Source organism: Mastigoproctus giganteus, chromosome 6 (genome assembly GCF_048544385.1).
Source record: "Mastigoproctus giganteus isolate SK-2022 chromosome 6, ASM4854438v1, whole genome shotgun sequence".
NCBI lineage: Eukaryota > Metazoa > Arthropoda > Arachnida > Uropygi > Thelyphonidae > Mastigoproctus > Mastigoproctus giganteus.
Genome location: NC_143580.1, coordinates 222,982,237 through 223,006,202, shown reverse-complemented (window position 1 = coordinate 223,006,202; position 23,966 = coordinate 222,982,237). Strand labels below are relative to the sequence as shown.

Below are 23,966 nucleotides of genomic sequence, written 5' to 3'. Positions count from 1 at the left end.
AGTTCATGAGCAACACAAACCTCCTCCAAATCATGATGGCTGGTCCTTGAATTATTGCATTTTCTGAAGAGACTGTAGGTGGTAGTTAAATACAGCGAGATTGATCCCAAATAATATGCAGTGCTTTTGGTGCCTACTGTGCAGCTCATGATATTCTGATATCATTTACAATTTGGCATTTAGCAAAGTTTTTATGCTAAACTTTTATTGTTCTTTTTCATAAGATATTTAGTGATACTTCAGTAGACTGTCTTTAATTTGTTTGTTAATTTTAGGATTTGATGGTGGGAGATGAGGCAAGCAAATTGCGATCGATGCTTGAAGTAGCATATCCTATGGAAAATGGAATTGTTCGAAATTGGGAAGATATGTGCCATGTGTGGGATTATACGTTTGGTCCTTCAAAAATGAATATTGATCCCAGGAACTGCAAAGTGTTACTTACAGAACCACCTATGAATCCTCTGAAGAACAGAGAAAAAATGATTGAGGTAATCACTTATCTGTTATGAAACATTTAAATATGTTAATTGGCTGTATGAATGCTTTTGTCAGTTTTGATTTTAGATTATGGACTGTTGGCTGTATAAATACTCTATTCAGTTTATTTATAATTAATTAATTAATTATGAATTGTAATTCTTAATTGATTAATAATTATATTAGCATCAATTTTATCAACCTTCATATAATTTTAAAGTGATGGACTGAGATGAAATGGGAGTTGTGTTGTAGTTCTTATGGGGAGGATACACAAGGAAAGTGGGCTAACCTATCTACTTGAAATTTGGTTAAAAGGTCCCTAAGGATATTTTAAATAAGCTTTGAAATTTTGAAATGGATTGCTGTTCCAAATTTATAACAAAGTTTCTCTGGGAAAGAACTGGGTGTAGAACGAAATCGAAATTTAGCCAAAAACATTCCCAGCATATTCTGAAAATTTGATATTCTTAAGTGATATCAAATGGCTGAAACATACTTTCTCTTACATAGATGACTTTTGTATGGGGGTGGGGGGGGACAAACAAATTGCCAGATTTTTGTTGTTTCAATTTTAATGAAATGTGAGAGGTGCAATAAATCTTTCTAAAATATCCAAAATGAGTTGTAATATTCCCAATAGCAAAAGCATCTATGGAATATTTTTAGCAAAAAAGATGATTTCTAAGATTAAAACAAAAATCAAAAGTAATATTGCATTTTGATCTAAATACTTGGATCAAAGATGTATAATGAGTGGACACATCAAATGTGAATTTTTCATATTTGATGTTTCCACTTTTATATATCTCATGCATGTTTTTTGTTTTTATAAGTACAGTAAGTCCCCAACATATGTAAGAGATACATTCCAGGACTTCTTACGTAAGTCAAGTTTTACGTAATGCGGGAATGACTAATAAAATATTGTCACTATATCCCTGATATGCCAAAATTACAAAAACCACATCTTCAGAAGAATAAAGAAAAATAGTTGTATATTTTTCAATTAATTAGTTATATATATTTTACATATTAGTTATATACATAGAAAAATAGTTATATATTTTTAATTAGTTCAATTAAAACTTTACCTTGGGACAGTGGTGAAGCAGCTGGAGTGGCACATAAGGAAAGAAAACATAAAAGTAAGAAAAAACACGTTATTGTACTGTAAAAATTGATATATATTTCGTAGCCTTGGTTATTATAGTTGATTTCATTGGTGCCAATCCTTTCACCACTTCTCATAATCTGACTTTATCCTTTATTATTGTGTTCACTGTTGATACTGATAAATCTAAATTATGCGTGATATCTGTTAATGTTTGACAATTTTCATACATCTTTATTATTTTCATTTTCTGATCCAAATCGATGGCTTTCCTTTTCTTGGTAGATTTACTAGTACTGCTGTCACTTATTCTCTTAGTCGGCACCATGATAACAGTCAAAATGAAATTTCTTGTGAAGAACTTCACAGGGTTAAGATGGAAACACACTTATGATCACCTTACGCGAGCTCACATTTTACTAGAGCACCACATTTCTGGAGGTCATTACCATAAAACAATAAAAACAATTTGCAGTTTCCAGTTTATTGGGCTTTTCTGGTAGTGCAATTCATTATAAACGGGTGGTAAACTTCATCTTATTGCATTTGCGATAATACCAATAGCTGGAATTCTGTGGGTTTTTACATTATTATAGTGTAATGTGTGTCCCCTTCATCGAAATCTTCAGTCATAAAAAACCAATTTTTTATTATTATTTTATTTTTAATTATTATTATTATTACTTTTTTTTTTACTGTTTAAAATTTTACAATTCTAAAAAAAAAAAAAAAAAAAAAGAGTGAAAAACAAATGTACATAAGTCTGAAGTTACGTAACTGGAGACTTACAAATAAATTTCCATGGTGCCTGGGCGCCTCCATAGCCAGGTGGGAAGGAGCAGCAGTGCGTAGCACACGCTTCTTGATTAGACCGGGGTTCGAGCCCGTCACCACCAAATACGGAGGATGCGGAAAGGTCAGGGAATGACCACCGCATATCATGGAGCAATATGGCCTTAGTTGCTAATGCTCCTAAAAACCAAAATAACAAACAACAACAACAACCATGGTGCCTATGGAGTTTGATTTCATTACAGTATTTTATTGCACCAGATAAACCAGTGCAACAATACACAGCCCATTACAATGGGCTGTGTATTGTTTGTGGTAGCATATGTTCTCTATCTCACAGTGTGCATACATTATCTGCATACATTACTGCAGGATCACAGCAAGCCTCTCTCCCTTACTTGCACATTAACTGCAGCTTAATCATTTATTAAAATATTTGCAACCCCTTCTCCAAATTATTATGGTTATAATATTGTTTTACATGCCTGTACTATCTGGAGATGCATATTGCCTGAGATTGAATGTTTCTTATGGGTTTTATTACTGAGTATGTCTGATTATTTTTATTGTTTCAGTAAATATAATTATCATGTAGTTATGTCTCCTTGTTTTTATTTGTAAAAAAAAAATATTAATTTTATTTTTACTCACACTTGATAAGTTCAGAGATCCACATTTCTATTACTGGTTACTTAACAGGCTGTTTGCCATATTTTCATTTAATTTATCGACCAGTCTTTTTAAGGTCTTAATGTTATTTTTCACACATTTTTTGCCTTACTGGCATTAACTCATAATTATTTTCATGGTATTATATAAATAAATGTAAGTATTTACATATATTTTTATACATTCAACATACCACTGAACCAGAGCCTCTTGTAAAGGTTGCCTGTAAGAACCACTTCTTGATGGCTGCAATGCTGTATCATTATCAGCAAGGTGTTCCTCATAAAGGCTAACCTTCATGGGCCAAACGGGTGATGGTGCAAGTCAGGACTGTATGATGGATGTGGAAGAACAGTCCATCTGAATTTTGCAATGGTCTCACTTGTCAGGATGCTGGTATGGGGGGGGGAGACTAGCATTATTTTACTGAAGGAGGAATTTTCCTTTCTTCTCTGGCCTTACTGTTGCATTTTATCTCTTTAGTTCCTTCAATGTCTTTACATAATGAGCAGAATTAGTTGCATCTCCCCATTCCAAGAAATCCACAAGGATAACCCTCCCTCTTGTTCAAAGAAAAAACAGAAGATGATTTTACAAGCAGATGGCTGAGTCTTGAATTTCTTCTATATCAGTGAATCCCTGAATGTCACCACTACATAGACTGCCACTTTGACTCCAGTTCATACCGATGTATCCAAGTCTTATCTTCAGTGAAGGTGCTGTCAATAAAATCTTTACTATGGTCTTATATACTGCTCCCGAAGTCAGCACAAGCCTGTACTCTCTGCTCCTTGCAATCTAGCATTAGCATTTGTGGAACCCACCTGGCAAGCAGTATCCCGTATTTCCCCAGATTGCAGAATTGTTTTTAATACATTAAAGCCTCTTCCCACTTTCGCATGCATTTCCCAGGTCTTAATGCGTCAATCTTTGTAAATCAGTTTATCCATCCACTCTCTCCTCATTTTCTACTCTTGCTGCAGTACAAGGTTGGCCTGACCTTGGAATTTCCTTCAAACTGCTAGCACTATCACTGACATGCTTAATCCATTGTGCTAACATTGACTTCACATACCCATGAACATCTTGAAACATCAGTGGGTGGCATTCTCTACATTTGGGACTCAATACACATCACTTCATATGCATTGATCTCCTTCATTTTCATAGATTACTACAACTGTGCCATTTGGACATGCTGTGTCAAAAATTGCAGGATATTGGTAGTAATGTTAAAATTTTCACCATTAAATTTTGTGTGCAGCATCACACGAGCAGGAAAAATTTTGGAGGTATTAGTTTCAGAGTGGCTTTCATATAAACAACAGCAATCTCTGAGAAGTTGGGTTGCATAGATGGCATTAATTGGGACAATTTAATATAAAAATTTCTTTTCATAAAATAAACTAATATAGTTAGGTAAGGACGTTATGTGGTTGTTTTCCATTAAGATTATTACTATAATTATTGCCTCCGTAGCCGAGTGGTCAGGAGCGGGAGGCGGTAGGACGCGCTCTTTGAGTAGACCGGGGTTCAAGCCCCTGACTGCTGAATACGGTCGATCTGCCAATCCACACTGGACCAGCGTGGCAGACTGTGGTCCATTTCCCTCAGCATGAATTGTCGAGGCGGCTTCCATCCTGCAGTGGGTTGATAATGGCTGCACTTTACTTTTACCTTTTACTATGCAAAATTAATAATATAGTTTTTTAAGCTAATCACCTAAATTACTGCACAATTTAAGGTGACATTTCAGGCATCTTACCGATACCCATCATCAGACCATGCTGTTGTGGAACAGAAAAATATGAAGAGTTACAAATCTGAATATTCTAATATTACAATTAATATTACAATTACATGTATACAATTCCAATAAAGTTAATTAATTGTGGAAGTCTAAGGTATTGAGTTTGAATTACCATTACCATAGAAAACACATATTAAATGAAGTAAAACCAAGTACATAAAGAATACATCTTACCTGCTGTCAGACTCCTCTTGCCGATGCTCCCAGAAACCTGAAGTGCGCACAGGCAAGGGGTGCTGCCAGCTGTTAATTTATAGGTGAGGGATTGAGACCATTAGCCAATGAAATGTTGCTAAGTTTTCTACCCTGGATCTGGTGGTTCTTGTGTTAGTGGTGACCTTTGCTCTCATACTCCATATGGGCAACAACATTTCTAAACAAACTAGATGATAATTATTTGTATCAGCATGTTAGAGAAAATACCAAAGGTAAGAATAATCTGGACCTGATCATTACCCATGAATCAAATGGCAGGGCTCACAGTACAGGAACCATTAGCATGAAGTGATCACACAGTTTTTAGTTTGAAGATGAAGAAAAAGATTGCAGTTATTAAAGATGAGTGGCATATGTTTTAATTTCATGAAAGGGGACTATGACAGTATAAGACTTTACAGCCTCTGTTAACTAGATAGGTAGCAGAAGGAGGGTGAATACATTAGAATTATGGAATATCTTTAAAGCAATATTCACAGAAACCACGAATGCATATATATATATATCATTAAAAAAATATGACACAAGAAGAATGCTGGCTCGTCAAGTAGAGTAGGCTAGTCTAAAAGAGCAGAAAAATATGGCATGAGAATGTTATCGAGTGATGCAAAGTACTGAAGTCTGTAGCAGTTACAAGTTGATCTGTAATAGTATCACAAAAAAAGTGAGGTTGGCAAAGGCTGCTTAAGACAAATTACTCTGTAACATGTACAGTATTAACCATCCTGTTTAGCTATTCTGCCACAGTTACTCATGAGCTGGATGTAAATTATAGTTTTGACATAGTTTACTTGGATATTTGCCAAGCATTTGACTCAATCCCTCATGAGAAGTTACTGTATAAGCTGGAACATATTGTAATCATATGTAAGATTCTAAGGTGGATTGCAGGTGGAGAAGGCTGAAGATTTTGATTCATGTTTCTCTAATGTTAAAAGTGGGCTATAGTGTCCCTTGTTTAGGGGCATGTATACAGATGAATTTGTGTGCACATATCCCTAAATGTGTGAAATACAGTATGTTGACATAAACTAGACTTGAAATGTGATTTGTTTAGACTTGAAATGTGATTTAGTTTGTCCTTTGTAGCTTCCCCCTTCAAATGATAGTGCATCGGCAGCTGGTTTCCTTCTTCTCTCCTAGGTATTTTCATTTATTCTTCCTTAGGGCAACCTTCATTTTATTCATTTTACCCTTTCTAAATTTTCATTTCGGTATGTGACAGCTTTAGCCAACAAAGGGACATAATCATCTCACTGGTGTTTTGGAGTTGTCACTTTTGAAAAAATTTCTTCCATTCTTTATGGTTTTTTTATTTTCAGAAGCCCTAAACTTTCAAAGAGACATACTGTCTCACTTGTTTTTGTCATATTTTTTTCTTATTATTCTTTGTCTATACAGGTGGATTTTGTTTTGGTACTTTAAAACTTTTTGTCACATTTCTTGTCTGGTCAGTGTTGACAAGAATATAGTAGTTATATTAAATGAGGTGACAAAGGAAGTAAGCAAACCCTTAGCCATGATTATGAGAGCATCCTTGGACTCGGACTGGAGATGTGCAAATGTATTTCCGATTCACAAAGGGGGATCAGAGGGTGACACGAGTTATTACAGACCTGTTAGTTTGACTTCTGTTTAAGGGAAAATAATGGAGTCATTGGTTAAAGAAGCATTGCAGGATCATCTAGACAAGACAGCAGTAATAATTCAGACACAGCATGGATTTGTCAAGGGGAAGTCTTGTCTGACCAATTTGATTGGATACTATGACATGATCACAAAGGAACTGGATGCAAAAATTAATTTTGATATCATGTACTTGGATTTCAGGAAAGCTTTTGATACTGTTGCACATGGAAGACTACTGTACAAATTGGAGCAGTATGGCATTAAGGGCAAGTTGCTACAATGGATAAAAGAATGGTTGAGTGGGAGACAACAGAGAGTGGTAATCAATGGATACTGCTGTATGTGGACTAATGTTATTAGTGGTGTCCCTCATGGTTCGGTGTTGGCCCATTGTTGTTTTGTATATTTATCAGTGATATTGATGAAGGTATATCAAGCTTAATGTCAAAGTTTGCAGATGATACAAAGGTTGGCAGGGTTGTTAATGACAGTATGCTGCTGCAACAGGATCTGGAAAAGTTGTGCAGATGGGCTGAGAAGTGGCAACTGAAGTTTAGCATTGACAAATGCTAAGTACTGTATATGGGTAGCAATAAACCCACAGAAATGTACCAACTAGGTGGTGTTACACTCAGGGCAGCGGAGAATGAAAGAGACCTTGGGGTAATTGTCTAGTCAGATATAAAGTTTTCTAAGTATTGCAGACAGGCTGCCAGAGTAGGTAATGGGGTCTTGTCAATGATATACAGGAATTTTGCAAGCAGGGATAAGGAGGTGATTATCCCCTTATATAAGGCAATTGCCAGGCGACACCTTGAGTACTGCGTACAGGTCTGGAAGCCTCATTTTAGGAAGGATGTAGTTACTAGAACAAGTACAGAGAAGGGCAAAGGACTGGTGAGGGGAACAAACGGTACGAAGAAAGACTTAAGTTCAGCAAGTTGCAACATCTGGAGACTAGGCACCTGCGAGGTGATCTGATTGAGGTGTATAAGGCCTTGAATGGATTGAGCAGGCTTAGTGCTGATGGGATTCTTCCTCTTGCTCAGATTACAAACCTGAGGGGGCATAGATTCAAACTGAGGAAAAACAGTTGTAGAATAGATGTGTGGAAGTTTGCTTTTAGCCAGTGGGTTGCTGGAACAAACTTCCATGTGTTGTAGTGGAAGTTGATAGCGTAAATAAATTCAAGGCAGAACCAGACAAACATTTGGAACGAATGGATCAGTGAAATGGGAAGAAGGTTTTTTTTTTTTTTTTTTTTGTTTGACTGCTGTTATATAAGCTTGTTTTCTTGCATCATATGCCTCTACTAATGCTAATATTGTTTGTGTTAGAAGTGGGGTACTCTAAGGATTAGTTTGGGACAACTGTTGTTTCTGATTTTAATGAATGACATCTAGAAGGGATAGTGGTGCAATATCAAAATTTGCAGATGATGTGAAGACTGGAAGTGTACTGAAAATAAATATTGGCACAACCAATGAAACAATAAAATAAAACTTGATATAAAATATATACCGTGAGAATTAATAAATAAAAATATATGGAAACTATTAAAATATTTTATAAAAATCTATAATTTTAAAGTAAATATACTGAAATTGATAAACATATAAAGACTGAGGGTGCTAAAACAAATATATCAAGCAGCTTTCGGAGCGACGTGCCCCTTTATCAACTTACACAAGAAGGTACAACACACATCATTAAATCCTGCAGAGGTGTAACATACGCATATGTGCTAAACCAAACTAATGCTGGTCGTGGATGGAAAAAAGGAAGGTGGGGGGAAGAAACAACATCAGCTGACAGACTCTGGAGGTAGGACAATGCATGTTTGGCATGTTATTAGCTTGCCATTTCTCATCATATTGCAAAATGACCACCTCCGTAATAGGGTATGTGTGGGTTCCACATTTGCAATTAATGTTAGTTCCCCCACAATGTATGGAGTGCTTCTAACCATGATGATGAACATCATGTGTACAGTCCGAAATTTCAACATTATAATGTGGTTTACAATCCACATGCTGCTCACACCAATAGTGTTCCTCAATATCAAAGCAGGCAAAATTGGCCTGACAAATGCCCCCCTCCACTCATGCTTCTAAATATGATCAAAGTCTCCACTTGGACTTGTTAGTGTAACAACCCCTGCAATCTGGGCATGTAATTCAATAAACTGAATCTGCTTATTGCAACAAGGGAATGGTCGATTTAACCCTAGAAACCATTGGCTGCAACTTCCTGCCAGGGAACTGAACACATCCAATATGGTAGCGATATAACACCCTGACAAGATGTGCAGATACATCCAGATAGTCGGAATATAAGCAGGGGCAATAAACTTGATATTGTAATCAGAATAAGGAAACACACCTAGATTTTTAGAAATCTCAGCATGCCTGTCAGTAGCATTCTTACAGTGGGACCATGACTGACTAAATAATGCCCTAACTGTACTATGTAGGTATCCTGAGGCATGTGCCAACTTATAATTAGTAAATTTTCTGTACACCCGAGTCACTAGCTTGGAACCCACATGTCAAACCAAGACATAAAAATGTAAGAGCATGATCTACCTCTAGCTCCATAGTGAAGGAAATATAGAAAGACAAGGAATTGAGATATCGGAGGACAATTAGTATTTTATTTTATTTTCAGTATGCAAATTCCCGACACTCAAGGCTTTTTTGATAATAAGACTAGAATTGTTAATGATTTGCACCAAGTAGTACTTGGTGCATGCAGTTCTCTGAGCAGTTTGGACAGTTGGCAAGGAAATTGCGTGGCATTCTATTGATGGTTTATTGACCAGTTTCTCATAGAAGGGTGAAGTCATCCCACTTTAAGGCAATTGTAAGACCACACTTGGAATACTTTGTTTGCACCTAAAAAAGGACACCGAGCATCTTGAAAGCATCCAGTGTTGGGCAACCCGCTTTGTGAGATCTGCAAAAGGACACAAACACACGAGGAAAGACTTGGAATTTGTGGGCTACAGACTTGGCAACCAGGCACTTTAGAGGGAACCTGATTGAGGTCTATAAGGCTCTGAAAGGCGTAGCAAATAGATGAAGGCGAGATTTTCACTATTCTAAATTATTCTAGAATGAAAGGAAATAATTTCAAATTATGGAGAAAGAGGTTTAGACTGGATTGTAGGAAGTTTTCTTTTAGCCAGCAAATTGTTAATTAATAATGGAATAATTGCCTCCATAGGTAATTTGGCTGACAACTTGGATAGTTACCTATGTGAGGAGGAGGAGGGAAGCACATATGTAATTTTTCTTTTTTAAATTTTATATATTTTATTGTTTATTTTTATCATTTTTTTATTATTTATTTATTTCTTTTTGTAGCTGGTGTAGCAAAAGTTTATGGTTTCTGTGCATATCTGGCCATTACTAATATTTTCAAGGAAATACTATAACATAACATTTTTAAGTTTAAACTACACAGTTACACCAATATAAACACTACTTTTATTTCCTTTGGCTTAAATTTCAAATACTTTTCATTATTTAAAAACTTATCCTGTCACCAATTTGTATTATATAACTTATTAAAAAGCCAGATCATACTCCTTTGTAAGTACATTTCAATTTTTTCTTTTACATTATGATTTTCATTATTTCCTTTTTTTATGATCGACATATTCAGTCCAGAAATATCTAGTTTCTGTTTTTAGGTGAACACAGCTATGTTTTTCACCAACTTTCTGATCTGCTTTTTGGTTACCATAACAGATGGATGGATTACAGTTATGCTTATGTAATAATATGCTTGCCCAAGTAGCCGGTAATTTAATGGTGGCAACTGGGCAAAGGACAAACTTCAGTGCCTTTGGTATTAATACAGTATTTTTTTTAACTTTCTAAAAAAAAATATTCTTGCAAATTTTGTGTATAAATTGTTGTTTTGTTAGCCTTCCTACTGACTAGGTAGGAAGTGCAGCCGTTCTTTATTTTTTTTAGTACATGATTTTTAAAGTGTACTGGCTGCACGAGCATTTTTAAAGTGTGCTGATTGCAGATGGATGAATTCTGGATAGCTGTGTTTTTATTGTATAATTTTTTTTTCTATATTTGGAATTTTTTAAAAAGCAAAGTAGTTAACTGTTTTGGTTTAAAAAATGGCAAAATTTTGTTAATTAATGCAATTTATAGGCATTTTAAAAGCTCCTTTCCCTTTAATAATGTTGGCAAACATTTCTCACTTGTCATTGATTCTGAATATTATTGCCATTTTAAGATATGACTGAGTGGCTTTGGTTCATATTCTTTTTGACTAAGTATAGGTTTTATATGTATCTCTGTCCTTATGTGTTCTTTCAATAGAGTGTTTTATTTTTGTTTTCTTACTGACATCGCTGCAATGATGATCCTGAAATCTGATATGTCTGAGTGATCTAAAAATTTCCCTCTAAGAAGAACTGAGCAGTTTTTACAGCCATAAAGTCTTGTGTGTTCAGTGTAAATTTATTATTTATTTCAGATTTTTCATATGAATTTTTTTTAAATTCTTCAGATTGGAGACAAACCTAAGTTACCATTTTTCATTATAGGTAATGTTCGAGAAATATCAGTTTGCTGGAACGTATGTAGCTATACAAGCAGTTCTCACTCTTTATGCACAAGGTATGTATGTTAATAATTTAACTCCGCACTTTTAGTAAGTTGCATTTGCAGAAAGCACTATAAATTAAGAGGAATTAACAGGGAAAATAGAGTAATTTAAGCAGTTTTTAATTTATATTTAAAACCATATGACTGCTTTCAGACAAGTCATATGGTTTGAAAGTATAATAATACATGTGTTGTGGTCACGAGAGAGAAGTGGCAACTTTAGTATAAGATGTTGCGCCAGTTAAAATTTAAATATATTTTTGGATATGTCCATTAAAAGACAAGCATCAGAGATACTTTAAAAGAAAAGTTAAAGGTATACTCTGTACCTTTTACCATCATGATATTTTATATTAAAGTTGCTGCTTTCACCTAGGAACAATAGCATGTGTTGTGCTATTGTACCTTCAAACTGTAGTAGTCTTCTATTTAGTTTTGATTACTCATTAATTTTATTACACCCACTACAGTTTTGTGTGCAGTTTTTGTAATATACTTTACATATTACAAAATATTGCTTCTTATTAAGATACAGCCAGTGCTAAACCTGGATTTGTGATAACTGATAACTTAAATACACTTTAGCATTGGTGCTATCACTTGATACATACAAATAGATAGCCACTTATAAACCCCATTTTTCTCAAATGAAGTGGAGTATTTTTCTTTTTCATTTCTATTTCCAAAATATTGGCTTATCGACTTTTCATTAAAAAGCCAATATTTTGTTATAATAAATGGTTCTTAATTGGAGTAAGCACAGACTTGTCAAGCAGGTTTTTTATTATTATTATAAAAATCAAAATTTGTATGTTACCATGATTTTGATCATGGAGAGGTTTCTACTTTCTATGAAGATCGAATGCCAAATACTTGGTACTAAGGCTTAAGCTTATGTTCAACCTAGAGATAAATACTGTTATCTATGGTTCTGCCTAAGTTGCTAACATCTTTTTAAATTGTATAGTATTGCTTGTCAAATCTGCTATACATTAAGAATCTGAGACATGCATAGTAGAACAGTTGTTTAAAAACATACTGGTTGCTTGTGAGTAATCAAGTATGCCAAACTAAATAATGTATAGTGAATGTATGCCGAACTGTGAGAAATGTATTTTGACTAAGCGAATAGCTTTACAGTGTATTGAAGTAAAATTTCCATTTTAAAACATAACTGTTATGTGTACCTTTAACCCCTAAAATTGGGCAATGTTTACCCTGTGCAATACAGTGCTATAAGATTGCAGGGGTGTTTCAGTGCAGTTGTTGAAATAAAAGCAAAATTCATGTTTTTCTGCATTCAGTTTCAGCTATGGACTTTTTGCTCTCCAAAGATTGAGCACCAAGTACTTGGTAATTAAATTGTATACAATTTAAAAGGATATTAACAACTTGGTCAGAACTGTGGTTAACACAGTTCTGACCAAGTTCTGACCAAGTATTTGTTTCTATGTCAACATAAGCCCAAGATTTGAGCTCCTTATGTTTCTCCATGTTCAATATTGGATACAGGTAATGCATATGAATTTTTATTTTTATTTTATCTATTGCATTGAAATAACATATAGTATAGTTTTTATTGTTCTGTAATCAGTACTTGGGAAGTTGTACAGTTCAAAGAACGTAACTGTTTGTATTTAAAGCGCTGGGGAAAAGAACTGCATGAAATATTTGTTTTAGTTGTTGTGTTTTTTCACAGCAACTGTGGAAATAATATAAAATAAAATACAATATTTTATGCATCATATGTTTTTTTAAGAATTCTTTCACAGAGCAGTCTCTGGTCTAATGAAACATTCTGCAGCCAGATATGCTACTTATTATTATTCTGCATAGTGAGTGTTACCTTTTCTAACTTAATTTTTCATTAAAATATCTTGAATAGGTCAAGTAAGCAGGCTTTGTATTATATATATTGTAGTACTTATGACACTCATCTTAATTGTGTGTGTATGGCACACATTCATATGTGCACATGCACACAAACTAATATAACATTTTATTTACATATTAGGTTTGTTAACTGGAGTTGTTGTGGATTCAGGAGATGGAGTAACACACATATGCCCAGTTTATGAAGGTTTTGCCCTGCCACATCTTACCCGAAGGCTTGATATAGCTGGCAGAAATATCACAAGATATCTAATTAAGGTATTTATTAGGATAGTTTTCATATAGTAGCATATAACTGAAAAGAATTTAAATTAATGACATATTATGCAGAGTACATACAGGTAATTTCAAAGTCACTACCTATTTTTAAAAAGGTATTTTGGAGTACAATAAAAGCCCAGTTATATGGCATATATCGAGGGTTTGGTGTCAAACATTAACCACAAAACTGCATTTTCTTTTTGTGATAATTTTAGTTTTACTTTATACAAATAACAATGCATATCATAGAACTATATCTCTCTAGTACTTTACAAGTTAGTTTAGGCTGTAAGTACATTTCCGGTAAACCAAGAAAATGTCATATGACTTTTTTTGGTTAATTACAAAAACATCAACTACAAAATGATTTTGTAGTTAATGTTGTTTGACACTAAACCCTTGATATGGAGATTGGCAGGGGGTGGGTTGCTAGTTGCATAAATTTCAGGCTTTATCTCCAGAAAATCTCAGGAAGTGGGAACGAGATTAGCTCAGTGCAGGCGAAGATTTTACAGCTCCAGTAAATAGAGAAGTTTTTCTTAAATTCTTACAATTTTATTGACTAAATTGGCATATTAATTTATTATGGAATAGCATTAGGTATATCGCAAACTTGATAGCGTAAGGCATAACATAAAACTATATAGTGTAATACGTAGGACTGTAGCGCCGACTGGGCTAGCCAGGTGGGTAAAGTGCCTGCCTGGCAACCTAAAGGTTGTGGGTTCGAATCTCGCCTCAGGCTTGGATCATAGTAAAATGTGTGGCGCCTCCGTAGCCAGGTGGGAAGGAGCAGCAGTGCGCAGCACACGCTTCTTGATTAGACCGGGGTTCGAGCCCGTCACCACCAAATACGGAGGATGCGGAAAGGTCAGGGAATGACCACCGCATATCCCGGAGCAATATGGCCTTAGTTGCTAATGCTCCAAACAACAATCAAACGATCAAACATGGTAAAATGCAAAAACTTTGGGAGGTGCATTATGGCCATAGAAGCTGATGTGCCAACAACTAACAAGAAAAAAAAAAAAAAGGACTGTAGCAGGAATCTTTTAGCTTAGTATAGTACTGGCAATTAATCAATTAAATTTATAAATCCTTTTAATTTTTATTGTTAACTAAATTGTATTTAAACAGAAATCATGCCCAAGACTAGAGTAGCAAAGCAACTTGCGAAAAGTAGCGAAACTGCTGTGGTTTGCGGGAGAACCGTAGGGGACGATTCTCCAGCGCATCACAGTCTAATAAAAAAATGTGCAAGATGCGACATGTTTGCGGATCTCTCTCGAACAGGACATGATCTAGCCATGGAAGTCTTTGTGTGTGCTAGGTGCAGAGAATGTGAAGAAAGTAGGCACCAACTCAGCGTTCCGATGGTCATCTATGAGAACTTGAAGAGTCGGGTGGATGCCCTCGAACAAATTAAAATTGGAGGGCCCATCAAGTTCTCAGCTGTCCAGCTCAATGCCAGAGCTCACTCTTATACACCAGGCAACACAGCGGCAACCTTCAGGGCAGAATGCACTGGTCCCACAGGAGCTAGTTATTGTTGGTGACTCGATTGTCAGGGAAACAGGAAATATATTGTACAAAAAGGATAGGTGAAATAGGACCAGGGTATGTCTGCCAGGGGCAAAAGTTGATGACGTTGTAGAGCAGATACCATCTTTTAACGGCACAAAAGGTGATATCGTTGTAGCACTAATGACATTAAGTGTAGGAGGTCTGCGGAATTACTAAGCAAGTTTCATTCTCTACCACTGACAGTGGTAGAGAATGAAAAGGACCTGGGGGTAATTGTGCAGGCAGATATGAAGTTCTCTGAGCAGTGCAGACGGGCTGCAAGAGTAGCTCATGGTGTCTTGTCAATGATATACAGCAACCTGTATACAGCAGTACTGTATACAGGTCTGGAGGCCTCATTTCAAGAAGGATGTAGAGCTGCTGGAACGAGTACAGAGAAGGGCAACAAGATTAGTGAATGGAACAAAGGAGTGCTCTTACGAAGAAAGGCTTAAGTTTTGCAAATTACAGTGTCTGGAGACTAGGCACCAGCGAGGTGATCTGATAGAGGTGTATAAAGCATTGAATGGTTTGAGCATGCTCAATGCTGATGGGATTCTTCCTCTCGCTCAGAATAATCACCTGAGAGGGCATAAATTCAAATTGAGGAAAGACAGATATAGGATAGACGTGCGGAAATTTGCCTTTAGCCAGCGAGTGGTTGGTTGGTGGAACAGTTCCATCCCTTGTCGTGGAAGTTGATAGCCTAAATAAGTTTAAGGCTCAGCTGGACAGGTATTTTGAACGAACAGAGGGGTGAAGTGGAAGTGGTTTTTTTTTTTTTTTTTTTTGGCTGATGCTGCATAAGCTTGCTTTCTTGCATCAAATGCCTCTACTAATGCTAATGCTAATTTTTCTAGCAGGGATAAGGAGGTAATTATTCCCTTGTATAAGGCAATGGTCAGGCCCACACCTTGATTACTGTATACAGGTCTGGAGGCCTCATTTTAAGAGAAGGCCTCATCTTCTCTGTACTCGTTCCTTCTCTGGAACGAGTACAGAGAAGGGCAACAAGATTAATGAATTGAACAAAGGGTTGCTCTTACGAAGAAAGGCTTAAGTTTTGCAAATTACAGTGTCTGGAGACTAGGCACTGGCGAGGTGATCTGATAGAGGTGTATAAAGCCTTGAATGGTTTGAGCATGCTCAATGCCGATGGGATTCTTCCTCTTGCTCAGAATAATCACCTGAGAGGGCATAAATTCAGATTGAGGAAAGACAGATGTAGGATAGATGTGTGGAAATTTGCCTTTAGCCAGCGGGTAGTTGGTTGGTGGAACAGACTTCCATCTCTTGTTGTGGAAGTTGATAGCCTAAATAAATTTAAGGCTCAGCTGGACAGATATTTCGAACGAATGGAGTGAGGAAATGGAAGTGGTTTTTTTTCTTTTTTTTTTTTTTTTTGGCTGACGCTGCATAAGCTTGCTTTCTTGCATCATATGCCTCTACTAATGCTGAAGTACAGGTCAATGCTGAAAAAAAAAGTCACGAGTTAGGGTTAAATTTGAGTGTCTCCAATCCTGCCTAGACACAATAGGAGGGAGTATATGACGAGAGCCTTGTCAATCAATTCGGCCCTGGAGAGATTGTGCAAGGCTCATGGAGTAGAATTTTTCTGAGTGTGGTCTGTGTTTGTTAACAGAAGAGATTGCTTATACAGGGATGGGATACTAGCACTAGCATTAGTAGAGGCATATGATAGAAGAAAGCAAGCTTATTCAGCATCAGCCAAAAAAAAAAAAAAAAAACACACAACCACTACTCCCATTTCACCCCTCTGTTCGTTCGAAATACCTGTCCAGCGGAGCCTTAAATTTGTAGTAGTAGTAGTAGTAGTAGTGGCACATGATGCAAGAAAGCAAGTGTAGGAGCTTATGCAGCATCAGCCAAAAAAAAAAAAAAAAAAAAATCACACCATTCCCTCCAAATGCCTGTCCAGTTCCTTCTTAAATTTATTTAACCTATCAACTTCTACAACGACAGATGGAAGTTTGTTCCAGCAATTAACCACCCGCTGGCTAAAGGCAAATTTCCGCACATCTATTCTACATCTGTCCTTTCTTAATTTGAACTTATGTCCCCGTAGGTTGGTAATCTGAACAAGTGGAAGGATCCCATCAGAATTCAGCGTGCTCAACCCATTCAAGGCCTTATAGACCTCAATCAGATCACCGCGCAGGTGCCTAGTCTCCAGCCACTGCAATTTGCAGAACTTAAGCCTCTCTTGGTAAGAGAATCCCTTCATTCCCCTCACCAATCGTGTTGCTCTTCTCTGTACCCGCTCAAGCAAATCTACATCCTTCCTAAAATGAGGCCTCCAGACCTGTACGCAGTACTCAAGGCGTGGCCTGACCATTGCCTTATACAGAGGGACAATCACCTCCTTTTCCCTGCTAGCAAAATTCCTATATATCATTGACAAAACCCCATGACCCGCCCTAGCAGCCTGTCTGCACTGCTCAGAAAACTTCATATCTGACTGCACAATTACTCCCAGGTCTTTTTCATTTTCTACCACCTTAAGTGTAGTACCACACAGTTGGTACGTTTCTCTGGGGTTACTTCTACCCATATGCAGTACTTTGCATTTGTCAAGGTTGAACTTCAGTTGCCACTTCTTAGCCCATCTGCCCAATTTAACTAGATCCTGTTGCAGTAGCACACTGCCATTACTGTCATTAACAACCCTGCCAACCTTTGTGTCATCTGCAAACTTCGACATTAAGCCTGATATACCTTCATCAATATCATTGATAAATACACAAAACAACAGTGGACCCAACACCGAACCCTGTGGGACTCCACTAATAACATTAGTCCACGAAGAGCAGCACCCATTGATTACCACCCTCTGTCTTCTCCCACTTAACCATCCTTTTATCCATTGTAGCAACTTACCCTTAATACCATTCTGCTCCAATTTGTACAGTAGTCTTCCATGCGCAACAGTGTCAAAAGCTTTCCTGAAATCCAAGTATATGATATCAAAATTATTTTTTGCATCCAGTTCCTTTGTGACCACATCATAATAACCAATCAAATTTGTCAGACAAGACTTTCCCTTAACAAACCCATGCTGTGTTTGAATTATTGCTGCAGTCATGTCTAGATGATCCTGCAATGCATCTTTAACCAGCGACTCCATTATTTTATCCGGAACAGAAGTTAAACTAACTGGTCTGTAATTACTCGTGTCACCCTTCGATCCACCTTTGTGAATTGGGGACACATTTGCACATCTCCAGTCCGAGATGTGCAAATGTGGAACCTCCCCTGAGTCCAAGGATGCTCTCATAATTATGGATAAGGGTTTGCTTAGTTGCTTTGCCGCCTCCTTTAAAATAACTGGATAGATCCCATCCACCCCTGGTGCCTTTTTTATGTTTAACTTCAACAATTTCTCCTCCACTTTGCTCTCAGTTATTACAAAATCATTAAGCACACTGGTACAATTTGATAACCTTCTTCCATTTTCAAATTGTAATAATTCCTCACGTGTGAATGTAGATGCAAAATACTCATTCAGTTTGTTTGCTATCTGAGCAGGATCATCAACAGTCGAACCATCGATGTCAAGTGGACCAATCATATTCATCCCCTTCCTTTTAGAGTTTATATAAGTAAAGAAATCCTTGCTGTTTTTCTTAGCATCTTTTGCCAAAGATTTCTCGTAATCCGCCTTCGCCTGCCGAACCTCCTTTGTGACCTGATTACAGACTTGTTTAGGCTATCATCTTCAACAACAAGTGATGGAAGTCTATTCCACAAACCAACTGCCCGCTGGCTAAAGGCAAATTTCCGCACATCTATCCGACATCCATCCTTCCTCAATTTGTATTTATGCCCTCTCAGGTGATTATTCTGAGCAAGAGGAAGAATCCCATCGGCATTGAGCATGCTCAAGCCATTCAAAGCCTTATACACCTCTATCAGATCACCTCGCCGATGCCTAGTCTCCAGACTCTGTAATTTGCAAAACTTAAGCCTTTCTTCGTTAAGAGCAACCCTTTGTTCCATTCACTAATCTTGTTGCCCTTCTCTGTACTCGTCCCAGCAGTTCTACATCCTTCTTGAAATGAGGCCTCCAGACCTGTATACAGTACTCAAGGTGTGGCCTGACCAATGCCTTATACAAGGGAATAATCACATCCCTATCCCTGCTAGAAAAATTCCTGTATATCATTGACAAGACACCAGGAGCTACTCTTGCAGCTCGTCTGCACTGCTCAGAGAACTTCATATCTGCCTGCACAATTACCCCCAGGTTCTTTTCATTCTCTACCACTGTCAGCGTAGTACCACAGAGTTGATACGTTGATCTGGGTTTACTGTTTCCCATATGTAGAACTTTACATTTGTCAATGTTAAACTTCATTTGCCACCTCTCAGCCCATCTGCTCAACCTTTCCAGGTCCTGTTGCAGCAGCATAGCATCGGTAGTGTCCTTAACAACCCTGCAAACTTGGACATTAAACTTGATATACCATCATCAATATCATTTATAAATACAGAAAACAACAATGGACCCAACACTGAACCGTGAGGAACTCCACTAATAATATTAGTCCACGTTGAGCAGTGTCCATTGATTACCACTCTCTGTCTTCTGCCACTCAACCATCCCTTTATCCATAGCAGCAATTTGCCTCCAATACCACACTGCTCCAATTTGTGCAGCAGTCTTCCATGCGCAACAGTATCAAAAGCCTTTCTAAGATCCAAATATATAATATCAAAGTTATTCCCTGCATCCAGTTCTTTTGTGACTACATCATAGTATCCAATCAAATTGGTTAGACAAGACCTGCTCTTAACAAAACCATGCTGTATCTGAGCTATAACTGAATTCTTGTCCAGATGATCCTGCAGTGCTTCTTTAACCAGTGCCTCCATTAATTTTCCTGGAACCGAAGTTAAACTAACAGGTCTATAATTACTTGTCAGCCTTTGATCCTCCTTTGTGAATTGGGGTTACATTTGCACATCTCCAGTCTACGGGTACCTCCCCTGAGTCCAAAGAAGCTCTCATAATTATGGCTAGGGGTTTGCTTACTTCCTTTGCTGCCTCCTTTAATATAACTGGATAGATCCCATCCACCCCGGGTGCCTTTTTTATGTTTATCCTCAACAATTTCTCCTCCACTTTCCTCTCAGTTATTAGAAAATCATCTAGCTCACTGCCAATGTTTACTTCACCTACGACATTCCCCTTCCTGAATAACTCCTCATGTGTGAATGTAGATGCAAAATACTCGTTTAGATTTTTAGGCCTGAGCAGGATCCTCAACTGTTGAACCCTCAACATCCAGTGGACCGATCTGATTAATCCCTTTCCTTCTTGAGTTTACATAAGTAAAGAACTCTTTGCTGTTTTTCTTTGCATCCTTTGCCAAGGATTTCTCATAATCTGCCTTTGCCTGCCTAATCTCCTTTGTGACTTGGTTACAGACCAACTTATATCTATCATAGGCTTCCATATCACCCATTAATTTGTATGTATCCCATGCATTTTTCTTCTCTGCCATATGTCTCATTAGTTCATCTGACAACCATTTAGGCCTGAACCTTGAACAATATTTCTTGGTTGGTATGTAAAGCCTGGTAGCTTCCAAGATTAGTTCCTTGAATGCTTCCCATTTTGAATTTGCTGTTGGTAACATCATCAGTTGGTACCACTGTATAGAATTTAAATACTGTCTCAGACCATCATAGTCGCCTTTACGAAAGCAAAAACCCTTCCCTTTACCTCTGATGGTAGTTACCTCCTTGAGTAAATCCCACTTCAGCACACTGTGATCACTGCCACCTAGTGGTTCCTTTATCTGCAGATTCTTAATGCATGAAGAATCACTACTGATAATCAGATCAAGAGGATTACTCCTTCTAGTTGCCTCCCGTACATACTGGTGTAGAAAACAGTCATCCAATAAATCCACAAAAGCCTTGCTAGTGTGTGAGTGACCAACCCACAAATTCCAGTCAATATCTGGGAAATTAAAATCCCCCATTATAAGACCCTCTGATTTACTGGCCCATTCTATTTCCCTGTACAGTATCTTATTATACTCATCAGAGTCATTAGGCCTAAAGCACACTCCTACTCTCAATTTTGATTTACCTATGCTTATGTCACACCAAACTGACTCGACACTTCCCTGTCCATCGATGTCGACTGGCTTCACTTCCTTGGATTTTATGTGTTTTTTAACTAATAGCATAACCCCCTCCTCCCTTCCTATCCTGTCTATCCTTTCTGTAGATGTTGTACTCCCCAAATTCCAGTTCTGCATTCCTTATATCTGTGTGACACCACGTCTCTGATATCCCAACAATATCTGCCTTTGATGTTTTGAGCAATACCTCAAATTCATCAAATTTATTTACTAAACTTCTAGCATTGGTGTACACGAAAGTATACATGCACCTGTTTCTATTCTTAGCTACCCTAACACAACCCATGTGTTTACTTGTACCGCAATGACTTCCAGCAGTCTCTGAAATATCCTGCATCTTGTTTTTCAGGCTTCTGCTCATTCCAATAGAAGCAGTGCAAGAATCTCTTTCACCTCTGCCAGTGGCTACTGTTAATCTATTTGTCTTTGTCTCCCCCCAAGCTAGCAGTTTTCCAACCCACCTAACACTGCCTCGATAGCATCAGCAAATATTCTTGCACCCTTTCTATTTAAGTGTATCCCATCCCTGTAGAAGCAATCTCTCCTGTTAAGAAGTACAGTCCAGGCTGAAAAAAATTCTACCCCTTGAGCCTTGCACAATCTTTCCAGGGCCGAATTGATTGACAAGGCTCTCATCATATACTCCCTCCTATGGTATCTGGGCAGAATTGCAGGCACTTTCAAATTCAACCCTACTTCATGGCTTTTTTTCAACAGTGACGTGTACTTGTTAAGTAATTCCGCTGGTCTCCTACTCTTAATATCATTAGTGCCAACGTGTACAACTATATCACCTTTTGTGCCCTAAATACACTTAAATAGAAAGAGTGCAAGAATATTTGGTGATGTTATCAAGGCAATGTTAGGTGGGTCGGAAAACTGCTGGCTTGGGGGGAATTTACAGACTAATAGGTTAACAGTAGCCGCAAGCAGAGGTGGAAATGATTCTTGCACTGCTTCTATTGGAATGAGTAGCAGCCCAGAAAGCCAGTTGCTGGAGATTTTGGGAACTGCTGTGGGTCAGATGTAGGAAAGGAAAGGAAAAAACTGACTCGAGTAAATAATACAAAGGTCTTTGAAATAACAGAGGAGGAGAAAAAGCAGTATGTACTGGAAATTAAGAACAAGTTTGAGCTTCTGCAGACTGCTCAGGACCAAGATATCGACGAGGAATATTACAACTTTCTGAAAGTGATAAAGCCCAAGAAACCTATAGGGAAACAGAAATCCAAAGAAGAAAAAATTAGTCAAGAAACACTTGTCATGATGAACCAAAGACGACAAATGAAGAGCAAGAAAAACACTGACAGGGAGAAAATTGAGTATACTGAGTTATGCAAAGCCATTAGAAAGAGACTCAGAGAGGACATAAGAAGATTTAACACAAGAAAAGTAGAACAAGCATTAAGGGAAAACAAAGGATTTAAATCAGCAGCCATGAGCAGTAATACAGAAAGACAAATGATACTGAAACTGAAGAATAGTGATGGTGTACTTATAAACAGCAGAGAAGGCATAATTCAAATAGCAGAAGACTACTATAGAGAATTATACAAGGAGCAGGGGAATGATGCCAGCAGTGGAGAAGATGGATTGCAACGTAGCAACACATACGACATACCCAATATTCTTCCTGATGAGGTAGAGCATGCATTGAAGAAAATGAAGAATCAGAAAGCCCCGGGGGAAGATGAAGTTACTGTAGAGTTGTTAAAATTGGGAGGAAGAGACATAACACAAAAACTGGCAAGGCTCTTCACAAAGTGCATTAGAAAAGGTGTGACGCCTAAGCAGTGGAATAATGCAATCATAGTTTTGCTGCATAAGAAAGGAGATAAATCAGAAATTGGAAATTATAGACCAATTAGCTTGTTATCCCACATCTACAAGTTGTTCACAAGGGTCATTACTAACAGATTAGAAAGAATACTGGATGAGAATCAACCGAAAGAGCAAGCTGGCTTTAGGACAGGATTCTCAACTATGGATCACCTTCATGTAATATCACAGCTAATGGAGAAAGCAAATGAATATAAAACACCATTATGCCTGGCATTTGTGGATTATGAAAAGGCATTTGACTCCATACAGCATAAGGCAATGTTTCGGGCACTGGAAAGACAAGGCATTGATACCCCATATATTATGATTTTGAAGAAAATATACAAGAGTGCTACCTCCTTTATTAGACTAGACAAAGACAGTAGGAAATTTAAAATTGAGAAAGGAGTTCGACAAGGAGACACAATATCTCCGAAGCTGTTTACTGCTGCCCTTGAGGAATCTTTCAGAAGATTAGACTGGTCGCAGAAAGGAGTCAATGTGAATGGAGAGTACCTAAACCATTTACGATTTGCAGATGACATTGTGGTCATAAGCCATGATCCCAAAGAATTAGAGGAAAATCTTAATCAGTTATGCACAGCTAGTAAGGATTTTGGACTAAAGATGAATATGGCTAAAACAAAAGTAATGATGAACAAGTATGCCACAGAAAGGGAAATAATGATTGAAGGAGCAGTAATTGAAAAGGTGGAGTCATATACTTATCTGGGACAAGTTATTAGCTGTAATAATGATAAATGGCTGGAAGTCAAGAGAAGAATAAATTTTGGATGGATAGCATTCAGGAAATATAGTCACATACTGAAGAGCAATATCCCAGTTTGTCTGAAACGTAAAATAATGGACCAATGTATACTCCCCATCATGACTTATGGAAGTGAAACTTGGGC

The 23,966-nt window shown here is 37.4% G+C and overlaps 1 protein-coding gene across 3 annotated transcripts in view; it reads left to right on the top strand.

Moving 5' to 3' along the window:
* Arp2 (Actin-related protein 2) overlaps positions 1-23,966 on the top strand; it is a 63,350-nt gene that overhangs the window by 26,416 nt on the left and 12,968 nt on the right. For all 3 annotated transcript variants that reach the window (XM_090375719.1, XM_090375720.1, XM_090375718.1), the window contains 3 exons: positions 276-491; positions 11,281-11,353; positions 13,356-13,492. In XM_090375719.1, the coding sequence (XP_090231845.1) occupies positions 276-491; positions 11,281-11,353; positions 13,356-13,492 (426 nt within the window). The remainder of the gene's footprint in view (positions 1-275; positions 492-11,280; positions 11,354-13,355; positions 13,493-23,966) is intronic.